General features: G+C 35.8%; 1 protein-coding gene across 1 annotated transcript; it reads left to right on the forward strand.

Annotated features, from left to right (window-relative positions):
• Window positions 1-1,195: 1,195 nt before the first annotated feature.
• On the forward strand, window positions 1,196-21,092 carry THIC (thiaminC). The gene is made up of 6 exons (XM_089797688.1): window positions 1,196-1,245; window positions 1,327-1,434; window positions 18,486-18,816; window positions 19,143-19,270; window positions 19,395-20,935; window positions 21,026-21,092. The coding sequence occupies exons 3-5, from the start codon at window positions 18,488-18,490 to the stop codon at window positions 20,930-20,932; spliced, it is 1,995 nt and encodes a 664-aa protein (XP_089653814.1). The 5' UTR covers window positions 1,196-1,245; window positions 1,327-1,434; window positions 18,486-18,487; the 3' UTR covers window positions 20,933-20,935; window positions 21,026-21,092.
• Window positions 21,093-22,041: the final 949 nt, after the last annotated feature.

Raw genomic sequence — 22,041 nt, forward strand, 5'->3', positions numbered from 1 at the left:
AAAATAGTTGCAAGAAAGCGAAACTATGGGATTGGAAAACAAAAAGACCCTCTTTGGTCTTTTGCTGGTTCCGGTTATTCTTTATTGGTGTTAAGTTTGGGGGAGCAATTTATTAAACCATAAATGACAACAATAGTTCAAGAATCCAAAAGCATCTCATTACTTCTAATATCAAGGTCAAGTCAATAGTGTCTTATGAGATCATTTTAGTGGAGGCAAACATGTTTCTAGTTGAGGCCTCAACTATAATCTGATTGCTTAGCTATTTAAACAAAGTGAGAAATATGGATAATCATCATTGGCCTAAATTGACAGTTAGGGAGGAGCTAGAACGTAGGAAAAAAACGTGGAGGAAACAAACAAGAAGTGGTTGAACAAATGGAACATTAACCCTCAGGAATGTGCAAACACCAATATAGAGATAAAGAAATGGGTGTTAGAGAAATTCAAATCTGTCATGTGGACTAATATGTTAGGTAGGAAAAAAACATATTACATCAAATAATTTAATCACACAGCCGAACATGGAGGCAAAGACTATCTAGAATCTATAATTAAAGGCAAGGCCAAAATTTTTACTACCCAGTTAAGGACCAACTCTCATCATTTACAATGTGAAACTAGTAGATGGAAGGTGCCTAACGAGGGGTGGGAAGAAATAACATGTACATTTTGCAACAAGGGTGTGGTAGAAGCAAAATGAGACTTCGTGAAGGAGTGTATGGCTTACGAAGATATTCACAATAAGTACAAGGACCACTTACAAGTGAGTACCATGAAGGAACTTTTCGAGGAGACAAGGTTACACAAAAAGACTAATCTTCTAATACAACTCCACAACAAAAAGAACAACTTGAAGAAAATTCAACATGACACTTAAATGTCCTTTTGATCTCTTAGAAGGTGGTCTTACGTTATTAAAACCTTTCATTTCATTTCAATTACCATTTATTTCTACTTACCTAACAGGCTTAAGTTTTTAAAAAACAACTAAAAAGGCGAAAAACGTCAAGAGTCATATCTGATCCGAGAATCCCCCGGCCTAGATATTTTTGGCTATGATAGAAGTCTAGGAATATGGTAGTGGATTATAACACACCTTGGATATTTGTCTCCTCCACCGAATAACTTCCACGTAGTCTCTTCACACGGGTGATGGAGATAATAATAAGGCAGACACCTATACAAGTTCTCCATTCTTCGCGGGGCTCTCGCTGCATATGTTATTCTCTCTCTTTGCCAGTGGTTTGTATGATCCCAGTTCTTTTAAAATCTTTCATGCAAGTTGTGATTGGTTCACTTCTAAACATCACAAGATTTGTGTAGATTTGTTATGGATTGCAGGCGTTGAGTTTACAAAGGGCGTTGCTTAACTTTGAGCTCTGATTCATCTCTTAAGTGACTGTACACCACTTTGGGAAAACAACTTAAGCGGTACAGTTTTTAGTTTCCCTTTTGAGCGTTAAAGAAATGTGTGTAAGAATTTTCATAGAATGTGGATCATTTGTTAGATATAAAAAGCTGTAATGTTAACTGAACGCTGGTTCTAGTTTTGTTCTAGGTTGGTGCAAATGGTTTTTAGTTCTACAATGCACACATGGTAGAGTTAAAAGACCTTGAATAAAAGATGCCGAGAGATTGGATCACGTAAGAACAGCGAGGTGGGGGTAAAGAGATGGCTAAATAATAATCGATTGAACATTTGCCTTAGATATGTAAAAGTAGGAAACGCCAGAGCTAAATTCATAGTAGCATATTTCTCTTGAATTGTTGCTGGTCTGCCCAAATTTTCATTTTGGGTCTGACACAGCCTTCAAATCTTTTTATCGTATTTAACAGTTGAAAATCATAATTAGGCATGTGACCATCAAATTTGATCTCTGACGTAAGACAATTGGTAAGCACCCGCAATAATGTGCTACATCGGAACATATCCTCAGGGTTCGGGATGATGATATGGATAGCTCAAGGTGATGCTCTGCATTTCCATTTTTGAAATTTGGGGTCATCCAAGAACATCCGTAAAAAATGGGTTGTGTCATGTTTCTTAGATTGCATGATACTGCTCTGATATCCCTAGAATGGCCAAGGGTTAACAATGCTGGGGATGGCCCGCAACTTTTTCATGCGAAATAATAAAAAAAATCAGTTATGTTACAATGTTCTTTTTATGTCTATAGATGTTTCATTAGCAGTTCCATTTTCTCCGATTTTGAAGCAATTCATTAATGGTTTCTTGGTTATTTTGTGGCCAACCGTGGTATGTTGAAAAGGAAGAGATGTTGAGCTGATTAAGTGCTTGTTTGGCCAGCTATACATAAATTTGTGGAGGTATTTTGATTATTAATTATTTTAAAATATTTTTATAAGGGTTTTCAGTCCAATTCCGCCGAAGACATTACTTTAACTTTAACTTTTAACTTTCCCCATCAGAAGTCTTATGGCTATGTGAATTCATGCTTCAATGGAATACTGTGAGCATACATTGTAGTCGAAATACACGATGGACAATTTTTATTCTCTATTATCTACATGGAGTTTTAACCTTTCAATGGAAATACTCATTCCTTTTGCTGATAGTATCAGGAGTAGGAATTGTAATATTAACTGGTGTTTCTTTTCCAAAGGAATAATGACGGAAAATTAGTAAGGTGAGGTGAGTTTATTTGGTCAACTAATAATTCAGATCATACATTAATCCTATTTGCATTGGTTCATCTCAAACAGAAACCTGGAATATCTTAACCATCGTAAACATTCAATAACTAGTGATATACAGACGTACTGAAAATGCCAACTCATATGCTCTTCATTACTTGTTTGAAACAATAAAAAATTCAGGTTTTATTCTGTTAAAAGTCATTTTCTTTCAGTTTAATTACTTTGAATTTTTCTTTCAGTTTAATTACTTTGAATTGAAAAAAAAAAAGTATAATGTGTTCTAATAGCTTCACCACAACATAAGCAAATTTTGAGAAAAAAATTTCTGTCCCCAAAACTTGATAAACACTTAAAAGGATAAAAAGACTGCAACCAGCTCTTAAACGTGGCAGTTGTGAAAGGTTTTGGGCAGTACCGCTCAGAAGTCAGTCACCCTGTTCATCACAGTGGTAATCATTTGACCTTAACTTTGGACTGTATTACAGCGTGCATAAGTATGATCTATGTTTTCCGTGGAATTTGAGTTGGAGCTGTTTTGATACCTTACTCTATTGTCTTTGTTTATACTTTGTATTAATATCCAGAGGGTGTGGATTCCTATGGGGAAGAGTGTATTGGTCTATCCTGATTATTTATGTTTACATTTTGACTTTTTTTCGGTTCATGAGTTTGTTACATTGCCGCAAGCCTAGGTGTAATAATTTCCTTGTATTATCTTTATCAAAGAAAATTAATTGAAATCATCTTGATTTATCAGCAAAGACATGTCGAATGCCATTTTCTGCCTCATCCTGCATATGAGACCCTCTCTCAGAACAGGAACCTTCACATGCAGAAGACTTTTATCTGCACTGAAGAGATTAGCCCTTTGCTTTGCTCTTAATTGTTTTACATGTTTTGAGCAACACTATAATACAAAAAAATATCTTCTGTAATGTTGGTTCTTACTTCGTTCTACTCCCTTGCTGGTGATTACTTGGTCCCTAGTTGTAATCATATGGTATAATTGTAAGAATCTCATCATATTTTACTGCAGAATGAACTGTTTTGGGAATATTGGTGTGGAAGGTTTTCCTTATCATGCCATATCCCGTGTTCAGCAAGCTGCAGTTAGTGAAGAGTTTGTTTATCCAACCTTTCAAATTGCATCTCAATTTTCAAATAATAATGGAAATTATTATAGCTGCCACAAGTTTTCTTTCAAGAGAAAACCGGCCAAAGAAAATCTAGCTTTCTCATCCTTCTTTAAATGAGGAAAAAGGAATTTAATATTGGCATTTGATAAAAATGGTTATGAAGATTCTCAGAATCTGTATTTTGAAAGGTAAGAAAAACCCGAAATCTCTGCACAATCCTGAATCCCACACCAAAAGAACACAAAAAAACTTAGGTTATGCATGCCTCTGTTGATGTGATTATCAATACCAGGATACATCACAGTATAAATTACACTCATGAAATGCTTAGAGGGTCCTTGGTTGTGCTTTTCCAAAGCTACAAACAAATTGAAGTCTGTTAGTAAAGGCCAAAGATTGTACTTTGTTTAAAATTAATAAGTAAAACCATGTACGCTCAAAAGTAGGAGATGTGGATAACTAACATAATCTCAGTTGCACTGGCATTACTGGGTATATCCATCATGAAACCTCCACCTTTCAAAAGGCTGTTTTTTCCAGCTCCCATCTACAGTAGGAATTCTTCCTAGGGGCAAATTTATGAAGTTGGTAATTACCTCATTGCATAGTCAACATTACCCTTGCATCATTGTCATTGTTAGTTTCAAATTCAATGCATCAATCGCTTAACTAGTTTGCCGTCTTCATGACCAAGCATCCATTTTCTTGAACCTCTAACAATATCTCTGACATTTCATTGCTCTTGCATTGTTTAGTGATCAACATTGGACAGGGCTTCCTCTTGACAGCCTTGTATTGAATATGAAGTGACAAAGTGGCACCATTTGATAAAGTTCTGTGTATTATTTGATGTGTGTGAAAATGGGGTACTATCCTATGGAAGCAAACTAGGATCTCAACTGTCCATATTTATTGGGAAAATAAATAGGCTCAGTGAAAATTGTAATAGGATATCTGAATGCTTGGATGTATGTTTCTGTTGGGGGATTCGGTGGAATTGGAATTAATGTATGTAAGATTTAGGCTTAATGATAGAAAAATGATGACTTTCAACAATCACAATAGATTACGTAACAAATTGCTTACATGGTAGACAAGATTTGGAAACTGACAGAGAAAGGAACCTGGATCTCCAAATGGAGGTTGAAAGTGTTGGATTGGTGTGCAAGGCACCCCAGTTAGAGGGTGTTTATGTTGATAGAAAGGAGTAGAATTGCAGTTTGGAGGCCTTGTATATTTTTCTCTCGAAATTTGATCGCAAAATAGTCAGACACGTGTGTTGGGCATCATTGTCTAGGTGTTTTTGCCTGTTCAAAAGTTGTTTCAACCTGTGACAAATTGCTCTGCACTCCTGCAACACTTTCCCTGTTGTATCTGAACCTGCATATACAGTAAAAGGGGAATGTATTGTTCTGTATAGGGGATTGCCTAAGTCAAACCCCATATTGGTGTTTCCACCTTCACAACAGCTAATTGTGATGTAAACGAGAGCTTGTCCTAGGGAGGACAAAGGCTAAATTATAACGAAAATGCTTGAATTGACAAATATAACCTCAAGTATGAAACCCTTAGCTTGAAGTCTCACAAATGCTTGATGTTGCTAGATTTAATGCATGCTTCATCATGAAGAAACACATGGAGATTGATTGTGATTGCTGGAACAGAGATGTATGCTTGAATTTCTTTTCTCTTGATTGCAGGTCTGTGTTCAATTGAATTGTGTGTGGTCAATAGGATAAGTTTGAACACTTCTTGAAACTTAGTTTGAAATGAGAGAGTTGTGATGGAGCCCGAAATTCTAGGCTCCATTTATGCAAGATTTGAAATTTGGGTGCAACATTAATGGCATAGATAAAATAGAGACTGTGAAATCTCAGCATGCTGAAGGTGTTTATAAAAAAAGGGGCTAGCAATCATTGAATTGATCATGACAGGGTATAAGCATTCTGTAGTATTTTTCAAAAGTAGTACACCATGATGCTGTTGGCCATATTTGAAATCTACTGTACCGGAAACAATGGAAATCACACACTCCTATCTGCAATACACTTGCTACTGTCGTATATAACTAAGTGACTACTGTGAGTCATCCTTTGCAGAAGTTTGATAATCAGAATAAGCACATGGACAATTTGAAGGACATTGGCATCTCAGCCCATGGCATTGTGTCAAGTATATGAAATTATTTGGCAGAATTATTAAGGGATTCAGTCACAGATGTATCATTGAGAGCATACCAGATTACTTTCTGAGCATAAAGATGTGCATTCAGGTCAAGGATCACAAGTACTCTAGCACACCAAATATCTCTGCTGCATCCTTTTATGATGAGAATTGATGGAGAAAGGGGATCATAGGCCATGTTTTTGTTTTTGTTATACAGCCAGCGATGTTCTATTACAGGTCTGGAGAAAAACAAACACCCTGTTCTGGAGTGTCCTGAAGTATATTATCATCATGAGAAGTGCCATTCTGAAAAGAATTCATGATATTGAGAGCTTTATCACTTATTATCTTGCAGGGTTTCACAAGCGAAGGTTATATATTGCTGACCATTCTTGTATAATCTAATGAAGTTTCTTTTTGTGTCTCTTACAGAAATGAGGGCCCGTGGTTGATCTCAGTAAGGAATATCTGCAGTTATGGAAAAAACGATGTCATCACACAACATCAATTATACCTGGAAACCATGCTTCTGTCATTTGCAATTTTTATATGATTGACGGAGTTACTGGGAATGTGAGGACACTATCCATTTTTTCGCATTGGCAAATGAAGATGATTGGATGCTATGCGTGATTGGTGTCTGTGCCATCAAGATTCGCAGCGATAGTTTCAATTTAACGGCAATTGCATTACAAGTCCAAATCATCATAATCTTTGAAGAAGTCATATCACGACTTAGCATGGACTCGGATCTTCTTTTGTGTCATCAAAGTGTAGAGGTAAGGATGAATTACCATTTGCGGATGATTCAAAGTGATAAAGGTTCCCTTCGAATGTCAGAAGAAGCATATCAATGAATTTGGCGGTGGTTTTGGAATGATTTAGATCCCCTGATAATCCTAGAGTTATTGTTCTAAAACAAATACAAAGTTTAAATAATAATAACTAGTGCAGTTATAGTTATTAAAATGGATTAGGTTTTTAGAGGGGATGCGATGGTTGAGGGAATGTATCTTCATTCTCTATAAATATATCATGTAAAACTAAGTAAAACCATCATGTAAAACTAAGTAAAACCATCATGTAAAACTAAGTAAAACCACCGTTCATATCTACCAAAAACTCTGCAAACTTTGAAGCATACATGTTATTAAAATTCCTTCCTTGAAAAAGATTGAATTTTGAACCAAGCTCCTGGATATTGAATTATTGGGCATACATTTCGATATAGTGTGTGTGAGATAAAATTGTGTTGAGTGGAGCATCAACATTTGAGTGTCTTCAATACGAATTTCTCTACAATATAATCAGTAAGATTTTTCATTTGCTTTAGAGTTAAATTACTATATATTTCGTCCTTTATAATCATTTTTATTTTCTATTAATAATCTGTTATTAGGATAAGTGGATCAAATTGTCCATTGCTATTTAAACCCTATAAATACAAATATTGTGAAATATTGTGATTGTTTCCCTATTTGTATCTATTTTGTCTCTATAAGGGTTAAAGCATTATAGACTGGTTCAAATACGCATGAATATGAAGTGATTTGACGCATCCTGATAATTGAATTGTTTATAGATTTAATATACATAATATCATAGAGTTGTATGTGAAAACATATAGTTTTGACTCTATTGCCCTTTTAAATTTTAGCATTGATCATTAACTCGCTCATAATTCTCAATTTATATGTTGGCAATATTCTAATCTCTTTCCTTTAAGGGTTTGATATCTATTTGTTTTAATAATTCACTTTTAATCTTATTTCAGCATTCACAAGTTTATTAATCATATTTTCGAAGATAAATTCTCACTATTTGCAATCCAGAAGTTTCCTTAACCTCTTGCCATTTCGAGAAATTGTCTTCGCGTTAAAATCTTTTTGCTATAAACGTCTTGGATCCAAGTTTGTTATCCAGGATTAGGTGCACCGGCCTTGGTTTTGTAGAACCAAAAGTGCAGAAGATCCAAATTGAATTGATTGATCTTGTCAAGTTGGCCACAACCGATTAGATATACCAACTTCGAGCAGTTGAGGCTCGTAGGATTCTAATTTACGATTTTGGGAACCAACAAGTTGTATATCCATATGCAACTTATACCCTTTCAAATTTAATTTTTAGGGAGGGTCGACATCAGAGGGCAAATTTTTTGTTCTTGGGAAGCCAACATTTATATTTTGAAATTCAAGACCAAATTGCACGGAGTGGGGTACCCTATATAGAAGTCCCAGTTGTTTGAGTCGCAAAAAGGTTGTGAATAGGGAAATGCACCAAATTAACAAAATAAATCTCGAACTTCGTATAAATTAGGCGTAATTGCCAAAGTTGGTCCAAACTAAGTGTGAAATTGTAGAGGCATTCAAGTTATGACATTACACTTAGGCTCCACTTAGTGGGAGTATGAACTTAAGTAATAAGTTATGACATTACATTCATGTTTAGTAATAAGAAACCAAAGATTCTTTTATCAAAACATTGGAGAGACAAGATTATATTTGTAACATTGGTAACACACATTGAGCAATATGTCACGCCTTGTCTTTTTATATGGCAACTAGTAAGTTTTTGTGTATCTTACTAGTCCAAAAAGGTGTACCTTTGTATTTTGCATGCTCAATGTGTGGCACCAATGTTGCTCATATTGCTCACTTTGTACTTGTAGAGGTTGAGAGATAGTAGAAGGCCTAGATAGTGCTTGGCATTTGCCTTGTTGTCTTTGTAGGATAGCAGAGGTGGAGGATTCCTGGTCTAGGAGTGAATCTTCATTACCTATGGGGTAGGAAGATTTGCTTTGGTATCCACAAACATCAAAGGATCTTTAGGGTTAGTAGTTGGAGTGGGTCTCAAGGAAGTATTGAACAATAACTGAACCATTCTCTTGGCTTTATAGCTGTGGTAAGAAAAGAACGAAGAGCCTTCATGAGGTTGCATACGTTGGGGTTGTTGAGGCCAAAAGTAGTCAATTGTAAAGTTTCCATGCCTAGAGAAGGACTAGAACCCACAATTAAACATAGTATGCACCTGTTCTTCAAATGAGAATTTCAGGAACTTATAGAGTATGAAAGGCATTGTCATATCCCCAAACTAAGAGAAGATCTAGACCATACTTATAAATAATAATGTCTGGGTTTTAAGTGAATCGAGCAGACCCAAAATAAAATAAATAAAAATGAAATGTCAATGATTATTTATATTGAAGGGATAACCAGATTAAAAGGAATATGTAACAACAGAGGAAATATATATTGATCACTTCCTTATGCCTATCAGAATGACAGAAAAACTCCAAGACAGGAACAAATTATAAACCCTCTACAATCCATTATTTATCTTGAGTCAATGATATTAATTATTACTTATTTGTAAGTGATGGAAACCATCACCAAGCAGCGATTCTTGAAGAGCAGCGAATGAAAGGAAAGGGTGGTAATGGCAAACTGTCTCTATTCAAGACTAAAAGACATGACCATTCCTACCACATGGAAGGGAGTGAGTCTCATTTGAAGAAATCATCGAATTATCAAGAACAGGCTGAGAAGGAAAAAGGGAATAAGAATTAGAGCAGTCTTGGTGCAGAAGACATGAGTACATATTATTGCAGCTGATATATGAATGCATATTATTACACAGAAGACACATGAATACAGCATATTTGAAAGCAGAATATGCAAATCAAAGGAAGTATCATCACATGGAAAGAAGCATTAAATCTATGATCAGAAAATCAGACCCACTGGAATAAGAAGACAGCAGTTTTGTAAAGGAGGCACCTCTTTTTTGCGAAAGGACCTTGCGAAAGGTTGTGACCATTCATCGTCTCATGAGGACTAAATAAGGCATACCTCTTCTTGGAGCAAGATGTCAAAGGGAATAGATCAAATATACAAATCTACAAATCAATAATCGATCGGCTGATAATCAATCAATGAAGATCGAACAAGAGAAAGGAATTGAGGCCTCATCCATTTTTTGATTAAAAAAAAAAAGAGAGAGGAATTCAGAGCAGATTATCTGCATTATGAGAACCCGCATTCTCATTCAGCAATTTGGTTGATATAGATAATATTGTGGTATAAATTGTGGCAGTATATTAATTACAATGAATTTGTAAAAGCAATAATATAAAATGCTATTCCTTATTTTACTTATTTCCCCACAAACAATTATGTGGAGGTAAGGAAATACAAGGAGGAATAGAAAATACGAAATTCCTTCCATGGAGGCCAGCCCATGACAGATGGATGATGTCCTACCACATGTGGACCAAGGGAGGTGTACCTTCGTTGGTCCTAAATAAGAGGAATACTCTGAGCTCCTTGTTGTAGCTTTCTCTTTAACCACTTCTTTTTTTAATTGTTGAAATTGAGTTAAGAGAAGTCACAATCATAGGTGGATGAATGAAGTAACATGAATTTGGAGGGCATTGATGCATTCCCCCACTAGGTAGACCACCTCATGTTGGATGGATAGTATCTTGCCCCATGTTGGCCAAGGGGGTTGTTGTATAGGGATGCCTTGGGCACCATATTGTGCTTCCCTCATTCAATCCCTATTTTAATTGGTAGAGTTATAACTCTAACTATACGACATATCTTTCTTTAATTGAGATCATGATTTTAGGGCAATCCCAAAAGGGGACATCACTAGCACTGGTTTCATTGAGGAGTGTTGGATGACCCAACTTCATACAAATTTGGTCCGAGGTAGGGAGTAGTAAAAGGAACATGTAAGCTTCTAGGTCCAACTTTAACTTGAAGGCTGTAAAATCAACATTGGACGATTGAAATTATCATTTACCTTTAAACTTCAGATTTATCTCAAGTGTCTTGATATAATTCATATGTAAAGAAATTCTTTAGTAAGCACATTCACCATATAGATCAATAACCACTCCATGTGTGGGTTTGTCGCTTATTCTATCAATAATGTATAATGGTCCATCAAGTGCATTGAGTTTTTACTTTGGTAAAGTAATACTAGGTGCAAGCTTTGGTTTAGGTCTCTCTTGTTTAGGACAAGGTTAAATCACACGTGCTAGATTTTCAGCTTGGTTGGTTTGATAATTCATATATATGCAATCAAATTAGGCTCAATGACATTTGTGGAACGAGAAGGCAAAGGATTAGTGAAAATTTGCAGGTTTTGGTTAGGAGGTGCTGTGGTTTTATTCCCTTTATCATTCACAACATCCACCTGCACGATATTAGAGTCAATGAGGTCTTGGACTTCACGTCCTAGATGCATACACCACTCAATATCATGTTTAGGAGTATAATGATATTGACAAAAGGCATTTGGATCAAATGAAGGAGGTAAAGGTTTGGATGTATCTATGGGATGGATGGGGGAAAGGTAAATTAAATTGTTGTTTGCCAATTGAAGCATGATGGTATATAAAGACTTGGGATGTTGTGCAAAGTGTCAATTCTTTGGTCTAGAAGAACAATGAGCTGCAATGAGAGATGTAGATTGCAATTTGATTTTCAATGTTATTAGAAGAATTAGCATTTATTACAATAATATGCTTTTTGTTAGTTTCTTAGATGCTTAGCAAGTTTGGGGAGCCATTTTGGATTTGTTAATTAGAGTCATTGGGGAAGAACCTTCACATTGAGTAACCAAAAGCTGATAATGATGAAGTGTTGTGCACAAGTGTGTGAATAATGGAAATTTCATGAGCTAAATCTTATCTCTAATTTGCAGTTTAAAATTACCAATAAAAACTCTTTGAATGTCAATAGAAAGAAGACTCACTCCCTTAGGCAAAGTTGTAACATGTAATCAAGTTGCAACTGCATTAGGCATGCAACTTTGAATTAGTCAAAGTTGATTAGGAGTTTGTTTTTGAATAAGTCAAGGTGTTTGAGGGTTTGCCCCTTTCTCTCCACCTTTCTATCTCTTTTCCTATGTTAAGGAGGGAGCTCATTGTAAATAATCATCTTTGGGCAAGGCAAGTAAATTCTTTTACTTTGTATTGTGCACTTTAAGACTTTGTGCTTGTATGTAAATCAAATTGCTTTTAATAAAAGAGTCGGGTTGTTTTGAGACTTTGTGCCAAGTTCAAACTGCTATGTGGCAAGAGGTTGTCTTGAATTGATTGTGAATTTTTTGCTTTGTTCAAAAAATATTTGAATTCAATTGTGCAATCTTTGAGTTGCTTATTGTATTTAGAGTCAATTTGAACTTTTGAAGAGTTTGTGTTGCAAAAGGACAAATTGTGATAGTTAGTAGTGGTTGCAATTACTTAGAGCTGAATACTTTTGGGCTTTAGTTGTAAGTGTTTTTATTAAATTTGAGAGTTTACTGGTCATTTTGCTTGAATTCTCACAAGGCAAATGCAGGAGACTTTGGGTTCTTGTATTTGTTTTACAAAAATATATAACTGCTGTCTTTGGTGTTGTTTTTACGTCAACCCCCAAGCCACTGGTATTATTGTAGCACTTTGTCCTTTTTGCTAAGCTTGAAAGTCGTAGTTGCTTGCAAATCATTACTGAAAGAGAGGAATTGATTAAGAGAACCGCCGTTTTTGTAATTTCCAGTTATATTTCTATTGGAATCACTTGCGGTAAGAAGGGGGTCTCCCCTATTGCCAAGAGGAGAGAGAAATCTCATGAAATGTTGCCTTAAGTCACAAGTTTGTAAGTTGTGGTTAGTGATGTAAAAAAATTTAGCAAACAACCTGTGAAGGTGGTTATACCATCTCTTATCTATGATCTCCCAAATCGGGTCATACTCATCCTCAACTCTTGCATACTTGGATCTAATGGCCTCCTTGGCCCTATCTATGCCCTCATATAATTAACTTGTAGAGGGCTTCTCCCTATCAACAACTCGCAGGAGAACTACGAGGGGTATAGTGACTTGCATATAATGTTAAAAAAATCAATTAAGTCAAAATCAAAAATTTAGAATAAGAAAAATCGCAAAGCTGCAAACAAAACAAAAATATATTTACCTCCATGATCTCTCCACAAGGGGTCCAAAAACATGGCTCATCAAAAATACAATCTGCCACACCCATCCCTGTAGTGATTGTAACATGAAATGAGGCAGTCCGCTCCTCACCAACAAAGATGTGTCTCAAAGTTGCCTTTGATTTCAACAAGGATTTTAGTGTGAGAATAAGAGGCAAATCTTGTGATACCAAGATGAGCCAACTTTTTTCGCCATGTGTATTGCCTCATCATGCTAAGGACCAATGCATGATTGTAGTTAAAACTTTCAAATGTTCCTGGCCTTATCAACACATGATTTGACCCATTCAAGCTTGCCTATATCCTCTAACATGAGGTCAAGGCGATAAGCGACACATGGAGGCCAATTTTTTTTGGGGTGCCCCTCCATCAAAACTTCTCCTGCAATAGTTTTAAATTAATTAGAAATTTAGATGTGTTAAGAAAAATAAATTCATAGATGCCTCTTAATCAAAACTTTAAAAGTTAAAAGTTTAGCTGCAACAACATAACTTGTTGCATTATGTAAAATATCCCCTTCCATACTGCTATGGGAATTATGGAAAAAAAGGAATAGAAGAATTTTTGTAGTGAAAGGATGGATCTAACATCTTTTCTTAATAAACTGGACGTATGGATTATTGAGGTAACTAACAATAATTTCAGAAACTCATATGAGGAGGAAGGTTCTTTTCAGAGTGGGATGTAGAATTGCGTAAAAATTGGTTTAACCTAATTAATTCACCAATGACCTATACAAAATCCAACAACAAGATCGCTAGGACAGAATGTAAATGGGAATCTCCTCCTGTAGTATGGTTAAAGTTAAATTTTGATGGGGCCTCTAAGGGCAATCCATGACCAATAGGCTTAGGATGTATTATTTGTTCAGATAACGGATCATGGTTGACAAAACACGCCAAGCCCTTATGAGTAATGTCTAATAACTTAGTAGAATTAGAGGCCTTGATTGAAGGCTTAACTCTTAGTAGAGAGATGGCTATTAATAAATTAGTAATCGAAGGTGATTTGCAAATTATCCTAAATGTGTTAAGAAAAAGAGAGACCCCAAACTAGATTCTTAATTCTAAACTTGAATATGCTCTAACCATAGTTGATGAATTTGAAGAGACAATCATAAAACATATTTATAGGGAAGGCAATAGAGAAGCAGAGAAAATGGAGAAGAGATTCTAATAATACAAGCTAATATGATAATTATAAGTTAGATACATGCTCTAGGCTAATGCTAGCTTTGAATAGTTAGATTATTCTAAATGCCTTTACGAAAGTAGTACTCCTAAAGAGGAAACTAAATTCTAAACTTGAATAAGTTCTAAGATAATCGATAAATTTGAAGATATTAGCATTAAATATATATTTTGAGAAGGAAACAAATTAGCAGATACATTAGCAAATAAAGGAGCAGATGGTGATGACTCTTTGTTAAAGAATTATTAAATCTTCTAATCCTAAATCCAATTCTTAGATTTAAAGTTAAACAATTACAAATCTTCACTAAAATTATTTAGGCATAGGAAGAAAACCAATTAATTGAATTCCCTGTATCTAGAGTTGGAGGTTGCCCAACTTAGTATTTTTTTTGCACAACAGAAATTATTTCAAACAATAAGAGATTGATATATTAATTTCCTTTATTATGTATTTTTCCCTTTTTAATGAATAAAAATAAATAAGATTACATTGATCAATTTTTCTTTTCTTCCTCTCCATGTCATTTATTAAATAGAGTAAATCTAACAATGATCTTGACCAAGAACAAGTATATGTAGCCTCTATCAAGATTCATGGACAAGGAATGGAAGCTATCAGAGAAAGAAGGATATCGTATAAAGAGGGAAGATAAAGAAGAATCGTAAAGGAAGGAAAAGCTATTTGGATCATACATAAAAGTATCTGGGAGGTCTTGGGTTCGAGTCTACTTAAGATTAATATATAATAACAACTAATTACAACACAATAATTAATCTTGGGTCCAGCATCTTACCAATAGAAAAAACAAGAACATAACTTGCTGCATTATCCATCACCACCTACACCACATTTTCTTCTCCCACCTCATGTATAACTTCCTCAATAACCTCTCATGAGAATGTGGCATTCTTCACATTTGAGGAAGCATCAATAAACTTCAAGAACATGGTGTGACCTGAAAGTATAGCAAAATAATTATCAATTATCATGGAACATTGAGCAAATCAAAATATAAATTAAAACTTTCACTGCATTTAGGGAAGTAGAATAATCAATCACCTCAAATGAGAAAATTTAGGAGTGTCCCATTCGTTGTATTCTCTCAACCATCTGTCATGATGATGCAATCCTCTTGGTTCCAAGATTGCTTGTGGTCTTCTAACTCAAGTTTGATATCATTAACCATTTCTAACAAGAGGGGGCCACTTAACTCAGTATTAGTAGGGGCTTTAAATCCCACCTAACAAATGGTTACGACATCTATCATGCCTTGCCAAAAAGGAGACCTGTCACAAATAGATTATGGTTAAACATTAAACAAAGTAAAGTTCAACATCAAGCTATAAATTTTAAAATTTAATTTTAAACGTAAAGCAAGCAAATAAAAAAGAATTACCTGGCTGCAACAAATGGATGTTGAAAAAGTACAAAAACTTGCATATTTGGGTTCATGCAATATCATGGACCTCTTTGTTCCAATCCATGCTCTTACGAGAGAGTTGTGCATTGGCAATAGCGTGTGGCACAAAGTAACTGCCCAACTTTGATTTTTGGACTCTAGGGCCAAGGGTATTAGTACCACTGGAAGGAGCAGCAATGGAAGCACCAGCACTAGCAATAGGATGAAAGGGAGGCGTGGAAGCACCCTCTTCAATGTAGCCTGTGGATGCGGATGCAGATGGATGGGGGCCAATAGCATTTAACTCTTCATGTTGCCTCTTCTTTCTTTTCTTTTCTTTGGCATGTGTTTCGAACTAGACACAATAGAAACAAATTGCCTCGGGAGTTGCCAATAAACATGGATCATCATCATTCCTAGGTATGTTGACAACATGGTATTTAAACCTGTTGATGCCAACATGAAAAATTTCTATACAAAACATAAATTTTGTTTGGTTTTTTAGTCTACTAGGAAGCTCTTCAATATATTTCCAAGATTCACACTCTGGAGGCATTGGGAAGAATTAATGTTTCAAAACTTGAAGGCTGCTGTAATAAGACAAAATTACAAATTTGTGCATTGTATAATTTATTTTAGAGAAATCAGCAACATACATCTTTGTATTTTTCTCTTAAAAACATCAAGGGTTTGCTATTGTCATACTTCTCTTATTGATGTATGCAATATATATTACAATTGGAAAAATTCAAGATTTGGAAACTTAAATAATAATAATAAAAATAAAAATCCTAAAAAATACAACAAATTCTACAAAATTTAACACTTACTTCTTTCAAATGCGTTTAGAAGTCTTGCTATGGCCTCCATGATTCTCTCAATGCAAACCTATGGCCTCCCCAATGTGATTTGTGGTCTCTTTGAAATTCTTCTTCGCTGCTGGTTGCAAACCTATGGCTTCTCTTTTTTTTCTTTGCTCTTGCTTTTCCTCTCTTCTTCCCATAAAAAGCAGTTGGAAATGCTTTTAGGGTAAATTAGAAGGCATTGAGGTGATTAATTTTTTAATATTTTCTTACTGCAGCCTGTGGCTGCCGCTGGCTGGGTCATGGCTCATGACCCACCAGGTCACCTGGCTGGTCATGAAAACCCACCAGGCATTGCTCGGCCCATGGATCATCATATTACCCACATAACTCACGGCAGGTTCACGAACATGGTGTACACACAATTTTTTACAGGAACACAGTGTACACGCACAATGTTTTACAAGTTTAACTATACACAACATCAAAATCAAGTTTGTGACATTTGTATTTCCAAATTCAGAGCCAAATGGCTTGGTGTTTTGGGGATGGAAAATCAATTTTTTACAAGTTTAAATGTACATGACATTGAAATTTAAGTTTAGACTTTCGTATAACATATTAAATTCAGTACTAGAGTTAGAAACTGTGTGTGTGCACAAATTTTTACAAGTTTAACTATACACAACATCAAAATTTAAGTTTATAGACATTCTTATAACATATCAAATTCAGTACTAAACTTAAACCGAAGGTGGACAATGCAATTGACTTTGCTGATAGCATTATAGCAGCAATAAAAATTAAAATCTGCAAGTGATATGCTAGAGAGTACAAAATTCAAATGCAACTTTTAAAATTGATAGGTATTTGATAGATAGAGAGAATGCAACTTTTAAAATCTGCCAGCTGCAGATGATATGGCATGTATTTGTCTCATATCAAATGTAATTTTTAAAATGATTTCAGTAATCTGCAAATGTAAAATCAATCTAATGCTAAAAAATATAATTAAAAAAGGGCATATCAAGAGTTCAGTGATGCTTAATGAGATCTTTCCTTGGAATGAATTTTTAAATGCTAAAACCAGATTCCATGACATCACACAAGAATCATTTAATTTGAAAAAAATCAGACTCTTTCTTTAATGGAATTTAGTTATGTTAGTGAAAACAAGATTTCTGCACCTCATTTAATTTTGTATTAGAAAACAAAACATTGGAAAAGAAATTTGCCATCATGGATTCCTCGTATCCCCAAGATGGCTGGGGAACATCCCAGATGTCGTGGTGATGGCCAAATTCGTGGCAGTATTTCAAATGTTTGGGCATCCTAGGGAGGCTGGTGAAACTTCTTGCAGATTGAGGATTGGTAGGGATACCCCCTGACTTAAGTCCTAGAAACAACTATGGGGATATGGATGAAGGATTTAGAGGGTGGGTTTAACATTATGTAACTTTTCTAGTTCTGACTTTTATTCTCATGTTCGGATGCCTATATGCACCTTACATGCCTTCCACTAATAGGGTGTAAAAACCTTAAAATGTGAGTTCATTTCTGAAGGCTCTAGTCTGGTTGTTTGGCATGGATTCAAATTCTTAAGTACTTGATTTCGAGTTATTTTATTACAAATTGGTGCCTATATGTGCTGTGCCTTCCTTACTGAACTTAGCAACACTACAATGCTCATCAAATGCAAGTTCCTTTCTTAAGGGTTTAGTTCGATGGGTTGGTGTGGATTCACGAAGTATTTGGTTCAGAGTTCATCAACTGGACTCTTAACCCTGTAGGTGAATGTCTCTTACTTTCAAGAAATAAAGCTATATATTTATTCAATTAACATCGAATCTAATATTTCAAATGAGAATTTTTTGTAAAGTATTGTGTAAGTTTGGTTGAGATTTCTAGAGCCTTACAGAAAGGTATTTTGAAATTAATCTGTGACTTTCCTCCCTTTTTACTCCTTTCAGTTTATATTAGATGCTTAGGATGCCCAAGGGAATACGATTAAAGCAATCATCATTCAAGAAAGTTAGAATACGATTAGTACTGATTAACTAAGCAGTCACTGTTTTTGTAGAACAGATCCCTTGTGCTTACATATTTCTTTTGGAAAGTAAGGCTGTTGATCATGTTATAATTTCAGGCATGGCGTGCATGTCAGCAACTTCAACTTCACTTGTGCATAAGGATATCTATGCTTCGGGTCATAGTAGCCGAGGGGATGTTATGAAAGTAGCACAGGCCACATCCTTTGGAGGCACTGACAATTTCCATAAAATATCAATTGTTGGAAGTGGAACAAATGACATTAGGAGGCTCAGGAATTTAGGGATAAGGGCCACATTGACGGTAGGTCCTTCTGTTGGATTGGGGAAGGACAAGCGCAATCGACATACAGTGGATCCATCAGCTCCAGAGTTTTTGCCACTTCCATCATTTGAACAATGTTTCCCCAGCAGCACAAAGGAATCCAGGTATATATTTTGTGTGAATAAAGAAGACACAGATTTCTTGGTTTTTCTTTTGAATCTGTAGATGTCATCTTAGGCATCATAGTTAAATTTCTTTGCAAAACTCATCATTCAGCTTAAGTTTCTTATGTAGGGAAATTGTACTAAATATTATATTTTTTATCTAATAATTCATCAATATGAATATCGAATGTATTATTCACAATTTTATCACTTTTTGGCCAATGAGATTGTGGATTCTGGAATTTATTATTAGTAAAAATCATAATATAGATCAGGAAAAGAAAATGTGCAGCAGTGCAAATAATGTTTTGCTATCTGTGTTCTAGGGAAGTTATTCATAAGCCAAATGGCTTCATCATGCATGTTCCATTTCGTCGCATACACTTGTCTGGACAAGAGCCTTATTTTGATGCATATGATACAAGCGGTCCTCAAAATATAAATCCTCGGATTGGTGAGTCTGGAACCATTTAGTCTGCTTACTTTTATATTCTGAGTTGATTTACTAGATAATCTTTTTATTAAGGTTATCTTCTTAGCTGGCTATCACAAGAGATTGTTTGTCATTGAATGCATAGGTCTTCCTAAGATTAGAAAGGAATGGATTGAAATCCGCGAAAGACGTGATGATTGTTGTTTCACACAAATGTTTTATGCAAAACAAGGTATGATAACTGAAGAGATGTTGTTTTGTGCTACAAGAGAGAATGTTGATGTTGAATTTGTTCGTTCTGAGGTGGCTCGTGGTCGTGCTATTATTCCTTCAAACAAGAAACATCTGGAGTTGGAGCCTATGATAGTTGGGAGAAATTTTTTGGTGAAGGTAAATGCAAATATTGGAAACTCGGCTGTGACAAGCTCAATTGAAGAGGAGGTTCAAAAGTTACAGTGGGCAACCATGTGGGGTGCAGATACAATAATGGATTTATCCACTGGTCGACACATTCATGAAACTCGTGAGTGGATTTTGCGTAATTCTTCTGTGCCAGTGGGTACAGTACCAATATATCAAGCTCTTGAAAAGGTTGATGGAATTGCTGAGAAGCTGACTTGGGAGATTTTTAAGGAAACTCTGATTGAACAAGCTGAACAAGGAGTAGACTATTTCACAATACATGCTGGTGTTCTGCTTCGTTATATTCCTCTGACTGCAAAGCGGATGACTGGAATTGTGTCTCGAGGAGGCTCCATTCATGCAAAATGGTGCTTGACATATCATAAAGAGAATTTTGCATATGAGCATTGGGATGAAATCCTTGACATTTGTAATCAATATGACATTTCTCTTTCTATAGGAGATGGCTTGAGACCTGGTTCTATTTATGATGCCAATGATGCTGCACAATTTGCAGAACTTGCTACTCAAGGCGAGCTTACTCGTCGTGCTTGGGAAAAGGATGTGCAGGTGATGAATGAAGGACCCGGTCATATCCCAATGCATAAGATTCCTGAAAACATGGAAAAACAACTGGATTGGTGTAATGAGGCACCATTTTACACACTTGGCCCACTCACAACAGATATTGCTCCTGGCTATGACCATATAACCTCAGCTATTGGTGCTGCTAATATAGGTGCACTTGGTACTGCACTGCTTTGTTATGTTACTCCCAAAGAACATCTTGGCTTGCCTAATCGAGATGATGTCAAGGCTGGTGTCATAGCATACAAGATTGCTGCCCATGCAGCAGATTTAGCAAAACAGCATCCTCTTGCTCAAGAATGGGATGATGCTTTGAGTAAGGCACGCTTTGAATTTCGCTGGAAAGATCAGTTTGCATTGTCTCTTGATCCTACGACTGCTCAGGAATTTCACGACGAGACCCTTCCTGCAGAAGGTGCTAAAGTAGCCCACTTTTGTTCTATGTGCGGGCCGAAGTTTTGTTCCATGAAAATTACAGATGATGTGAGGAAGTATGCTGAAGAGCATGGCTATGGAGATGGAGAAGAAGCTATCAAGCATGGCATGGATGACATGAGTGCAGTGTTTCTTGCTGCAAAGAAAACTGTCAGTGGAGAGCAGTGGGGAGAAACTGGAGGGGAAATATATGTTCCTTTGGACCATGCCAGTGAAGAAAACAGTGCACTGGCGCATTCACGTGATTCTGATTCATAAGAGGCATGTTAGAATTCTTCCTTATCATATCTGGTACTATAACCATTAATAGGCTTTGTATTGAAGCTAGCTGTGATCTGTTTGTACTTGCAGGTCGTAATTGTTTGGAGATCTTCAGATACGCAGAATCAAATAAATTGGTGTCGTTTGTTTTTCAAAATTGTAGTTTTTAATTTTCTATTGCAACTGTTAAGGGAGAATTTTATTTTTTAGTTCACAAAACAGACCATCTATATTCTTACGTAAGTATTATAAATTATAATATTTCAATTCAAAGGAGAAATTTCTCAACTTTTCCATTACAGTGTTCCATGTACACTTTCTAATTAGCATGGCACCAGGGGTGCTTACTCTGTTTCCATCACTAGCAAAGCTAGGGCTGTTAACAGGAGTAGGCTGAGAAAGTCCCTCCTGCGTAGGGAGTGTGCTTTTCTTTTGTTGGACACAGGCTTACTGCTTTGATCATGCTACTGGAGGGCATTATGCTTCTTTTGGCCAGGTCTTGTGGGGTGCTTTGAAAATCAGTGAACATTATTCTAATTTCTGTTTTATCAGATAATCTGAAAGGTTATAAAAAGGGATATAGATCAGTTTGCCAAAGTTTAGTAGATTATTGGAGTACTAGCAATTCGGGTCATCATGGTCTTCAAACTAGCCTTTGAGATCCCTTCTTCATGTAGTAAACGCACCATGATACCTGTTGCTTTATTCTTGTGTTAGAAGGATGCCTAGGTATGTCTTTGATGCAGTTTTGCTTTATATATTTAGTGCGTTTCCATCTGTTGCAGTTGGCTATCCATTACATGAATTTGACTGAAACTGAAATTTTTTTTACTCCGTAGAATTGAGTAGATCTTTAGAACCCGCTTGTAAATTGCCCCTTTCATAAAGCTATGGGGTAAACTATTTAAGGCAGAAATATTATTAATGGGTTCAATGAACTCCATGAATTTGGATTGGGTAGACTCTGTAGGTTACACGGCTCATGGCAAGGTTCCAGAAGATTTGAGTAGACACCATCTTTCTAAGGATTGACGTTTGCATTGGCTGTCTTGTAAAAATATAATCTCAAAATGTCAAGCTATTCTAAACAAGTCCTATTACAAGAA

Source organism: Cupressus sempervirens, chromosome 8 (assembly GCF_028749045.1).
Source record: "Cupressus sempervirens isolate cs-2001-9-10 chromosome 8, ASM2874904v1, whole genome shotgun sequence".
NCBI lineage: Eukaryota > Viridiplantae > Streptophyta > Pinopsida > Cupressales > Cupressaceae > Cupressus > Cupressus sempervirens.

Coding starts and splice junctions, on each gene's coding strand:
- THIC (XM_089797688.1), top strand. CDS start 18,488: ATGGCGTGCATGTCAGCAACTTCAACTTCACTTGTGCATAAGGATATC. Junction 18,817..19,142: donor AGCAGCACAAAGGAATCCAG/GTATATATTTTG, acceptor TCTGTGTTCTAG/GGAAGTTATTCATAAGCCAA. Junction 19,271..19,394: donor AAATATAAATCCTCGGATTG/GTGAGTCTGGAA, acceptor TTGAATGCATAG/GTCTTCCTAAGATTAGAAAG.